This window comes from Hesperophylax consimilis, chromosome 8 (assembly GCF_061612785.1).
Source record: "Hesperophylax consimilis isolate HC1 chromosome 8, BYU_Hcon_1.0, whole genome shotgun sequence".
Lineage (NCBI taxonomy): Eukaryota > Metazoa > Arthropoda > Insecta > Trichoptera > Limnephilidae > Hesperophylax > Hesperophylax consimilis.
Window position 1 is genome coordinate 20,951,798 of NC_142843.1, and position 12,233 is coordinate 20,964,030.

The 12,233-nt window shown below is 36.0% G+C and overlaps 2 protein-coding genes across 2 annotated transcripts; one reads left to right on the forward strand and one right to left on the reverse strand.

Annotated features, from left to right (window-relative positions):
• Positions 1 to 2,747: 2,747 nt before the first annotated feature.
• Positions 2,748 to 5,753, forward strand: LOC149421705 (BTB/POZ domain-containing adapter for CUL3-mediated RhoA degradation protein 3). Its single transcript, XM_089634494.1, has 3 exons — positions 2,748 to 3,182; positions 3,430 to 3,689; positions 4,534 to 5,753. The coding sequence occupies exons 1-3, from the start codon at positions 3,008 to 3,010 to the stop codon at positions 4,984 to 4,986; spliced, it is 888 nt and encodes a 295-aa protein (XP_089490620.1). The 5' UTR covers positions 2,748 to 3,007; the 3' UTR covers positions 4,987 to 5,753.
• Positions 5,754 to 7,385: 1,632 nt separating this feature from the next.
• On the reverse strand, positions 7,386 to 9,029 carry LOC149421706 (INO80 complex subunit B). The gene is made up of 3 exons (XM_089634493.1): positions 8,749 to 9,029; positions 8,037 to 8,410; positions 7,386 to 7,945 (listed from the first exon to the last, which is right to left on the reverse strand). The coding sequence occupies exons 1-3, from the start codon at positions 8,792 to 8,794 to the stop codon at positions 7,403 to 7,405; spliced, it is 963 nt and encodes a 320-aa protein (XP_089490619.1). The 5' UTR covers positions 8,795 to 9,029; the 3' UTR covers positions 7,386 to 7,402.
• Between the last annotated feature and the right edge of the window lie 3,204 nt (positions 9,030 to 12,233).

Here is a 12,233-nt window from a genome sequence, read left to right on the forward strand (position 1 = left end):
TGATTATTAATGACCTTGAAAACCGCTGTCATAATTATTAAAAAATACTAAAATACTTCCAGAATTTTTGAATTAGATGGATTTCTACAAATTGAACACAAAAACAATAACTAAGTACCTATTTTATAACAATTTTATTCAATTTATATCATTGTTTATGATACGTGATATTTATTTGTCTATTGTCGTTTGTCTATTCCCACAAAAATATAAATTTGAATTCTTCAAGGTGATAAATTAATGCCGTGTTGTGTTAAAGGTTGCTCAAATGGATTCGATAGTCCAGTGCTAGGAAGAAGCAGCAAGAAATACGTTTGTTTGTGTGTGCCATTTCGCGATTGAAATCAAAAATACGGTACTTTTGGGATTAAAAAATAATGCGTTGCCAACGCTTAATCTTCCAATCATCATAAAATATCCGGTCTATCTCCACCAATTGAAAGAAGGACCCGATCACGTTGTTAAATACAGGTACTAACCTCTCGTTCTTTGATACAATGTTCATGATTCCTGAATGTACTTCATTGGCTAATAATTTGATTAATTTTCCTTTTCAGACCTATCCGTATTCCGACGCGATCTTATACCACGTATTAGGAGACTAAAATTTCTAAATAAAGCCAAGATTACATCAAACAATATCATTTAAACCTCTCCAGAATTACATCATGTAAGTACCAGTATTTTCAATGATGTTTGCTGACGACAAAGCTGTGAAAATTATATGAAACCCTTGCAGGAGAACTTGAATAACTTCTAGTGCTATTTTGTGTATATATTCTTGTATTTTTGTGCAAGGTCAAATTAAATCCTATTAAGTTGTTGCAGTAAGACAGAAATCCTGGGTTCGATTCCTAGTTGAGACTGTTACTTTTTATTTTTTTGTGTCTTGTTCTGTTTCATGTTTTGTTTAGATATATTAGTATTATCTTCTACTTCAATGATAAATCAATGCTCAATACATCGGTTGTACTGACCCTGTTTTGTATTACTGTCCATTGTCTTTTTGAAAATAAAAAAATATTTTGATGTGTGCATAGCTGTGGGTTTTTTTTATTTTCCTTTTCCTGCATTCCAGTATTTTTTATTATATAATTTTTTTGGGCTAGTGAATGAACGATGTTAGCTGGGTGCAGGTGTATTGTCTATGTTTGCTCTTTTTTTAAATGACCTTGGGATTTCTTTATGGTCCACCATATATTTACCTGTCTGGACCAAACGACCGTTTTATCTGTGGTCGTCTGTGGTTAAGGGGGTGACAAAATGGCGCCATACAAAAAGCCCGAAGATATCGATCTAGAGAGTGGTTTATTTATGTATAACACCCATGTCGACTATGGGTGTTATATATCTATGCTGTCATCTGCAAGCTTTGTCGTTACCCAAATACTCAATTCACACAGGGCGATTTTAGTTGATCAAGTCTGTGTTGAATGACACTTGAAAGCTAATCGACAAGTGTGAATAGCCTTTCAACAGAATTGATCAAGTTTTTAGTTGAGCGACGAAACTTGAAAGCACGTCTACTTTTGTTGTTTAAGTATGAGTCACCGTTCGATTTTCCTGCCGAATAGAAACGTGTGAACATATGTCTCAAGTCGCTTACGATTTTTAGTTCCCTGCGGTTGAAAGTAGACGTTCCTAGTGAGTGGTTTATTCATAACGTTTTTATTGGTCGGATGACATGATGTTCAGATTTATGGATCTATACCAAAGCCAAGAAACAATTATTTTTAAATAATTATTTTTTGAAATATTCAGAGACGTATAATTTAATAATAATACAGTAAAACTTCAAACATAATATAATGAACGGTCAGTGGTTGAGTGGGCATAGCGCTTGGGTCTCACCCGAGCGTCGCGTGTTCGATTCCTCGGCTGGCTAAGTCCTCCATCACAACACAAGCAACATTTTCGGCTTTCTGTGGTGGTAGTAGGAGATTTTCAAACATTGTTGGGTTATTCGTAACCCGGGAATGTTTGTCTTTCTTTATAAAAAAAAAAAATTAATCGCAGTTTCACGAGCATTCCTATTTTTGTAAACTTCTTGTTTCTGATCCCAAAGACGGATGGCTTTGGTATAGATCCATAAATCTAAACATCATACTTAATAATTTTTTTCATTGAAACAGATGCCATGATGGTAAGTAATAGGTACGCATAAATAAATCACTCACTAGGAACGTCTAACGTTTAACTTTAGACCGCAGGGAACTAAAAATCGCAAGCGACTTGAAACATATGTTCACACGTTTCGATTAGGCGGGAAAATCGAACGATGACTCATACTCGAACAACAAAAGTAGACGGGCTTTCAACTTTCGTCGCTCAACTAAAAACTTGATCAATTCTGTTGAAAGGCTGTTCACACTTGTCGATTTAAAAAAAATTATTATTTAATAAATGTTTACATGTTACATTTTTTAACTACCATACTAGGCTAATGCCCGTGTTGTGGTAGTTATTGATTAGATTTTAAGTGTCATTCAACACAGAGTTGATCAACTAAAATCGCTTCGTCTGAATGGATATATGCCAGGAAACCAAGATAAGCCTGGTGATACCATTTCTAAAAATTGCTGGTGTACCGGGATGCTTGATATATATATTTACTTCCGTCAAGTTGCTGTGTGCTAAAAACCCTGACAAGCCATGCCATGTGATACCATTACTAAAAATTACTGATTTGCCGGGCCATAGTTAATCACCTATTTTAATTTTCGCACATGGCAGTACCATTACTTGATAGGGTGTTGTAGGTTGTAGTGTTGTTAGAAATCAATAATTATTCCAAAAGATCTTTCTTGCTAGTACATTTTTTTAAGTACATAGAAATAGTTCTTGTTATGAATGCTCAAATAGCCGAATCTCTTCTTATGTGCTAGATAATATTTTTCGCAAACAGGTTGCTGAAAATCGATATTCCTTTTGAGCTCTGGCGAGCTCCTGTTGTCGGTTTAAAAAATCTGTCAAAATTTCGGTGGAAACTGAAACTGTACTTGTCACCATGTCAGGGGAACGTGGGGACCAAAAGGCACTAATAAAGGGCAATCCATCCCAATATGTTAAGCTCAATGTTGGTGGGAATCTCTATTATACAACAATAGGGACTCTCACCAAGAATGACACTATGTTGAGAGCAATGTTTAGTGGCAGGATGGAAGTCCTTACTGATTCTGAAGGTATGTAGGATTGTATCTCAACCTCTTCCTACATTCGATAGGTTTTGTGCTCCCAACTATTGAAATAATTAATTTTGGAGCAAAATTGTACTTCATTTTCCTTGTTTTCTAAAGTTTTGCAACCAGTCCTCTTGTTATTTAGAATATAATTTTCGTTTGATACCTTTTAAAACGGAGTGACCTTCTAATATAATCCATTTTCTTCGTAGTTAGATGAAAGCTGTGCTAATTATTATTTTTTTATAAGGTTGGATACTCATTGATCGATGCGGGAAACATTTTGGAACCATATTGAATTACTTACGTGATGGTACCGTCCCTTTACCAGACAGCTGCAAGGAAGTAGCGGAGTTACTGGCCGAGGGCAAGTATTACCTGATTGAGGAGTTGGTGGAGTCTTGCCAGCAGGCTCTGGCCAAGAAAGAGCGGGACGCCGAGCCCATCTGCCGAGTTCCCTTGATTACCTCTCAGAAGGAGGAACAAATGCTCATTACTTCTACTACTAAGGTTTGTACAGATGACTAATCAAAGACTTACAATAAGAGGGTACTTGCAAACTCCTTTAATCTCTATTTCGGGATAAATGAACTGATTTGCTTAGTGGATGTGAGATACTATATTTTTTATTGTATTACATAATATTTATTTAACTGATTTTTAAAAAAAAGTAATGTTGAGAAAATTTTACATCAACTTTTCTTGTTATTGACTGAATTATAATGAAGATGGCGGCGAATGGATGTAACCGGTATATATTTTACATCAACTTTTCTTGTTATTGACTGAATCATAATAAAGATGACGGCGAATGGATGTAACCGGTATATATTTTACATCAACTTTTCTTGTTATTGACTGAATCATAATAAAGATGGCGGCGAATGGATGTAACCGGTATATATTTTACATCAACTTTTCTTGTTATTGACTGAATCATAATAAAGATGTCGTCGAATGGATGTAACCGGTATATATTTTACATCAACTTTTCTTGTTATTGACTGAATCATAATAAAGATGACGGCGAATGGATGTAACCGGTATATATTTTTCAATTTTTGGCCCTGAATAATATTATATTACATGATAATGTATCGAATGCCTGAAAAAAATAAGTCATGGACTACAATAACATTTCTTTAAGATAATTAGTATTATTATTATTGACTGTACCACCTAATTATTAGCTCGATAGTGAAATGTTTTCAATCATTAATTGATAAGATGTACATTATCTTGGAATGGATTAAGCTAATACATTTTAGCATTCCAACAAACACTAGGACAAAGCAGTAACTCTTATTAATTGTATTCAAGATAACTATCTAATTATGATTAATTTATTTTACAGCCAGTCGTGAAGTTGCTCATCAATAGACACAACAATAAATATTCATACACAAGTACGTCAGATGACAATCTACTAAAGAACATAGAATTATTTGATAAGCTGTCGCTGAGGTTCAGCGGCAGAGTCCTTTTCATCAAAGATGTAATCGGCTCCAACGAGATATGTTGCTGGTCTTTCTACGGTCACGGCAAGAACCGCGCCGAGGTGTGCTGCACGTCCATTGTGTACGCCACAGACAAGAAGCATACGAAGGTAGAGTTCCCAGAGGCGAGGATCTACGAGGAGACGCTGAGCATCCTGCTATACGAGAACAGGAACGGGCCTGACCAGGACCTGATGCAAGCCACGTCGTCCCGAGGAGCGGTGGCCGGTATGTCGTATACCAGCGACGAGGAGGAAGAGCGCTCAGGCTTGGCCCGCCTGCGCTCCAACAAGCAGAATAACCAGTCGTAGCGTTTAGAATCCGGCTTGGCACGCCTCAGGAACAGCAAGCAGAATAATCTTTGCTGAGCCTGAGTGGGCGCCCTGCTTTAGACTACCCTCCTATCACTATGGAAGATGTGAGCTTTTCTCTTCTGTGTGCAAGTGGCTAGTGGGTATGGTGAACTGTTATCATGACGATGATGGGGAGTATATTGATCTTTTGTGAGGAAAAGGATCAGATCAAAGACAATGGACGTTGTACGAGTGCACAAATTTAAGGGCTATGTGAAAATTAACAGCTCAAATTTTTGCCAAAATCTTGTAGAAATTTTAAAATTTTCACCCTATTGATAATTCTAACTTCAGTCGTTGCTCCCTTTTAGTTCACCTTGTATTGAATGTTACCAGGGTCCCTGAAACTGTGATATGTTTTAGATGCAGATTATCCACCTAGAATCCTTGTAGTTTTTATTAGTAAAGGGATTGAATTATTGATGTTTCAAAATGAATATACCTAAATTTAGTGTTAGTTTAAACTTGTTGTGAAGTTCTGGCATACATATTATGTATTGCCTTATTTATTAAGGACTGTTGATGAGAATGGAAAGATAGCTTCGTGGAGTGTTTTAAAAGCTACACGCAATAACATATTTATCTCAATACATATGTGTATTTTTTATCATTGTTGCATTTATGTAAATTAGTGAATTATTGTAATATTGCAAATAATATTATGACATAATCTTAATGTATGTATGTAGTTCTTACTTATTAAATAAACCACCTGTTATCTTCCATTTTCTCTGATATATTCATTAACTCACTCTCCTACTTTTGCCTAGGTTTATAATTTTAATAATAATAATAATAAATCTACAAAGCTCGAGAAAAATATGCGCATCATTATTATATGTATACTACATTATGTGGGTTTTTATTGTAATTTCTAAGAAAAACGAATCTGAAAAACAGCTGCGTGGCGTTTTTAAAAAAAAAAATGAATTTGGTTTTGAGGCCAAAATACTTGACCAAACTGAACATAGTAAGTAAAACTTAGATTAATAAATAGGAAATAATAAAATTTTAAAATAACGGTGAAAACATGGGAAATATATATAAATATTATTATGAATCCTGCAAAATGACAGATAATATAAGATTACCAAATTAATAGACCAGGGGAAGATCATTGGAAGGTGCCACACTTCATGGCATGAAATGAATTGCAGTTTGTTGCTCCAGCCCACAATATGGCGATGGCCAAACTCTGATAGGAGACGACAAAAGAAGAAGAATGTCTCATTTCTTTACTGTCTTCAAATAATTAGCATCATACAATGTAAGTATCTGGATTAATTCAAGTTCTTGTTGCCTGCTGTATGCTGATGATGCGGTGCTGATTGCTAACAGTATGGAAGATCTACAGTCTCGTGTCTAGGATGAACCAAGTATGTATGAAGAATGTAAGTAAGTCTAAAGTCATGGTGTTTGAAGGAGAGAGTACTAAAACAGTGTGCAATATAGTTGTGAATGAGGAATACTTGGAGCAGGTGGATGAGTTTGTGTATTTAGGGAGTATGTTAACGAGAGATGGGAAAACTGACAGAGATATTAAAAGGGTAAATGCAGATAACTCCATTAATGGAGGACTGAACGCAGTTGGCGCTAACAAAAAATTGTCCAAAGAAGCGAAGCTAGCAGTCCACAATGTAGTGCTGGTACCTACCCTGATATACTGAAGTGAGGCATGGAACTGGCAGAGAAAGGAAGAAAGTATATTGAATGCTGTAGAAATGAGATCACCGAGGCGTATGTGTGGTAAAACCACGTATGATCATGTGAAAAATGTGGAGATCCACAAAGAATGCAAGGCTGATGTAAGCGTAATGAGTAAGATCAAGAAAGAGACGCTCGGATGGTTTGGGCATGTGGAGCGAATGAGCAAAGAAAGGAGTGTAAGGAAAATACACGATGCAAATGTGAATGGTAGCAGAAGTCGGGGACGCCCGAGGAAGACATGGCACGACTGAAGTGAATCAGATACTTGAGTCGGGCCATGTGAAGGGTCAGAATTATAGAAGAGAATGTATGAATGTGATGTTTGGCGGTCAGTCCTCTCTGCCTGCCCCTGCGGTAAAGGCGTGATGGTTACTTAGTTAAGTTCTTGTTCATTTAAATAGAATTATGTAATTAAAAAAATATTTAGCTCATTTTCAGAAAATTTTAAAATAATTACACTTTTTGACATTGTTCAGAATTTCTACTCCTGTCCCATAAAATTACCTAAAGGAAATGTATGAAAATTAAGATAAATAGCATTAAAAGTCGGTTTTGTTGGAAAATTTGTCAAGAATGTCGATTCATTTTAGAACAAGTCTCAAAATTATAATTAAAACAAAGGAATGAAACAACTGATTATTTTACAACATATTATTTTATTAGAACACTAAACAACGACATTCAATAAATTTTTCTGGTAACAATTTAAACTACACAGAGGGACACCGGTCCTTGAGCATGAATACCTCTTCAAATTAGTACAATCAGACAAGCCACAAATCACTGGCTTTGGGGGATCCCGGGCATACTGGGCTTGTATAGGATAGTCTACATCCAGCGGCATCAAAACAATGATTCCGTCTTTGGTGTTTCTGTAAGTAATGTGCGGAACAGCTTTCCTAAAAGTCTTACACTTTGGAGCTCCTTTCAATATTTTTGATTCCTGCTTTTTCAGAAGTCTTTCCATGGTTTTCTTCTTGTCCTTCTCTCGCTTCTCATCAGCGAGCTGTTTACGTTTTAGGGACTTTAGGGCTGCTTTCTGTATCGCTTCAGCAGTCATAACTTTCTCTTTATATCCAGATGGAAGGGCCAGTAATACTTCTCCTCCGGGGCTCGGCTCCTTATCATTCCCCCTGTCGTACATAGCCCTCTGACGAGCTGTCATCATTTTGGGGTCTTTCGGCTTGATCTTTTTCAATTCATCATCAACCTAAAAATTAAGTTAAATAACAATTAGTATGTACTGAGCAAGATTATTTGTACTTAGAGAATAAAGGAAAACAAAATGCAATAAGATGTACCTCCTCAAGTTTTCCTGATTCTATTGCATCCAGCCATCTCTCCTCCTCACTTGAAGTCCCACTATCTTTTCCTTTGCCCTTCTTTTTTTTTGCAGCTACTTTGGGAGACATATTTGAAACTGAAGGAACTGGTAATTTTTTTTCTGAATATTTATTAATCTGGTTTTTGAGTAAGTCTGCGGCAGATGTTGTAGGAGAGTCTTTGCTCATTTTGATTTTAACTTTAAAAGCGGGTTTGGCATCAATGCCATCTTCGAAAGAAACATCTATAGATGCGTCGCTATCAAAATCCTCTAATTGATCCTTCTTTTTCTTATGTTTTTTATGCTTGTGACGCTTATGCCTTTTTTGAGGTTGATCCAAATCATCTGAAACTAAATGTTATCACAACATTAAAATAAACAAAAAATGAAAGAAAGCAGCAGGGTTTCTAAGAAGCTTGACTGACATGCAGTAGGACAGTTAGGATTCCGCAGCAGAGATTGAGAAACTTCTTTTGTTCAGATGCCAAGATGAAAGTTCTGGCTTAAGTGTGTGACAGTAATCTACAAAAATTGAAATAATAAGACAGAAACATAAGGGAAACTAGCATTCTCATTGTGCGCCCTTGAGGTGATTTTTCACAAAAACGGCGATATAAAAATTACACAATTATTATTATTATAAACTAGAAAAAGTGCAAGATTCAGTATAATATGTAAAATAATATTACCACTTTTGAGACTTTCGTCGAATGATATGTCTTTCCGTTTCCCCATTTTATTGTGATTATTATTAGTTATTATTTAATGATTTCGCTGCAATGTTCTCGTAACACAAGAAACAAACAAGGTTCCAACAGCGTTTGGTTTAGTGTTTTGTTCATAAATAAACCACTCGTTTCGTTTGACAATGACAACCAATGACACCATAAACATAAATAGTAAACGCATAAATAAACCTGAATAAACCACTCTCGATGACACCATAACACCATAGATATAAACGATAAAAAAAAACCAATCACACCATAGATATGCCGTTCACCAGACATGTAGTGATGGCAGCATAAATAAACCAATCTCAACAGTGTTGCCATCGTTGTGACTCTCCTGGCTAGAGATGGGCACAATCAATGAATCACCGATGATTTACTAGATCTTTTTTCACCCATTCACATATGGGTGAAAAAACCCTGTTTTGAGGGTCATAAAAATCATGTTTTACATAAGCTTTTTATTGAGAATACTGAGGAAACAACAGAATGTTCATAGATAATTAAATGATCTAAAATGCTTAGGCTGGGTCAAGATTCTTAGAATATACAGGCCTCGAGATTCCTCTAACCTCGTCGATGGTGTTTGATAGTCATAAACTTTCTCCATACTGGAAGTAACTAACGACCATCGCAAGGGGAGGCCGAGAGGATGGAGTGCCAAACAACTCGTCCTTAGCACACACTACTTGACTCATTCACATTCATACGTCGCCTCATAGATACCTTTCTGTTATTTTAACTCTCGACGTGGCCGAGTCAACTATTTTTTTATTATTTTTTTTTTATTAAGTAAAAGATTATACATTTGTATACATTATTTAAGAAATGTTTTGACTGCCCAACTAGGAGGATTCCCGTTTTAGGACAGTCAAATTAGGATGAGTATTAACATTTTGATAGGTTGTTTGATAAGTATAGTATTGAAATAATAGGAATATGTACTTTTAACTGGTGCCTAAGCCTACTAACATATTTTGTATAAATATGAATAACAAAGAGAAGAAATAGAATAAAATAAAAGATCCAATTAAACATAAGATTAACTGCTGCTTGGGTAGCATTTTAATTTAAAAGTACTAGGTGGGTACATATATACACATAATAATAAAGATTAGAACATAAAGGTATCTTTTACATGGTTTATTTTTTGTTTTTGTTTTTGGTTTGTGTTTGATTTCATTTTTTGTGTAGTAAAAGTTCACTCTCCTTTTTACCTAATTGATGAAACCAATTAGTGGTCAATTTAAGAAGAATAGCTGTGTTCCTTTGTCCAAGCATCATGCATGAAGTTGTATAGTTTTGGACCTAAGAATGAGAAGCGTCTTTGAGCGAGAGATGTTTTAGTTGTGAGTGGTACAATTGGATTTCTCCGTGAGTGGCGGGTGTCGTGAGAGTGGTTAATAGATGGGTAGAGGTGGCGTTGTTGATGGGTGTTTAAAATTAATTTTCTCATGTATAGTTGTCTAACATCCAGAACTCGGAATTCTTCAAATAGTGCATCGCTATGATATCTAAATGGTTTTTTGAGGATTACCCTTAGTAGTGATTTTTGAGCTTTTGCTAATTTGTCGAAAACAGTATTTGGTTCACTTGATTGTGTCGTGTCTTCTGCAGGCGTTCCCGACTTCTTCAACTATTCACATTCTCCTTCCACTCCTTTCTCCGTTCATTCGCGAGTCCATCTAAGCGTCCCTTGCTCAATTTAACTCATAACTCATAACGCTTACATCAGCCTTGCATTTTTTGGGAATCTCCACATTTATAACACGAGCATACATGGTTTTGTGAAAAATCACTCTGCAAATATGACTTCCTAGGCGCTATCTAATTATTTACAAACAGATACAGAAAATTTACTAAACTGGCATTTTGTTAAAAAATAATACTTTGGACGCAGAGAACAGTTTATTAACCCTTTACGGCGCCGAATTGCAGATCTGCATCATACCATTCGAACTCCTTCAGTTGTTCAAAGAAACAAAAAAATACCATTTTGCGCAGCGTTGCATATCCACAGCAAAGCTATCTTACGAATTAGTTAGTTTTATTTTTACTAAATGGCGCTACTTTACATTTTGTGGTCATTTGAATATAAAAACTTGTCATAACCGGTTCGTGTAGTTCGCACGCGTGTTCAATTGTTTGTTTTTATTACTGATATTGAAAATATCGCCGTGAAATTGTGCTGAAGTAACAGTAAGTCCTTCTTTTTCATAAATTTAATATACTTTCAATGAATTTTACTATACTTACAGGGATACGCTACACTTTTGTTATGATGCAGTAATGCATCATTGCGCTAAACGATCATAATCCATTAGTTTGTTTCTAGAAAGAATGTTTTTTTCTTTTAGTCTCATTATGAGTTCGAGGCTTCCACGTTTAGGTGCCAAAGTTCCATCTATGACGACTCAAGAATTGGAAGACATTCTGGGCCATTGGCAAGATGGTGATGATGGCTTAGACTACTCAGATGACGAAGACATAGCTGATCATCGTACATATTGGGACGAAATGGGCAGAATTTACGCGAATATTCGGATGAGGAACGAGAAATACCAGATCCAGAAAAACAGGACAACAACATCTTGTCACCAAACTTGGAGGACAATATCAACACTACAGTCGCGCAATATGAGACACCGCCTTGTATTCCAATACCGAGTACCAGTTCAACTACTACTTCAAGAAGTTCACGTGCTCCTAAGACAAATATTTTATGGAAAAATAAAAACTTAGGGCTTAGCGAAGACTAGATGATGTTTTGGGATCTTCTATCTTACCCAACGAAATATTAGAGCTGCAGACACCTTATCAGGTATTTTCGTATTTATTTACTGACGACTTTATCGATCTTATTAGAGAGGAAACAAACCTGTATAGCGTGCAAGAAGATACCAGTAAGTCTATAAATGTTACAAGCCAGGAAATAAGACAGTTCATAGGAATTCTATTCTCCATGTCCATAATTCATATGCCTAATGTGCGAATGTACTGGTCAGAGAAATATGGTTACGCCCACATACGCGAGACCATGACGGTAAAACAGTTCCGAGTTTTTGAGACAGTCGCTACATTCCAATGATAACGCCAAAATGACACCATATGGTTAGCCAAATTCTGATCGATTGTATAAAATCAGACCTATGATTGAGAAATTAAACCATAATTTTGCTAGAGAGCCTTTTAAACGACATTTGTCTGTTGATGAACAAATGTGTTCCACCAAAGCGCGAAGTGCCCTAAAGCAATATTTGCCAGATAAACCTCACAAATGGGGCTTCAAGCTGTTTGTGATTTGTGGTGTATCTGGATATGGCTACAAGTTTAGTTAAGTCTACAGTGGCCAAGAGAACATATGCGCAGATGGTGAGCCTCAGTTAGGTGCGTCATCTAACGTAGTGGTCCGACTTGCCGGAGACATATCTGACAACCAAAAC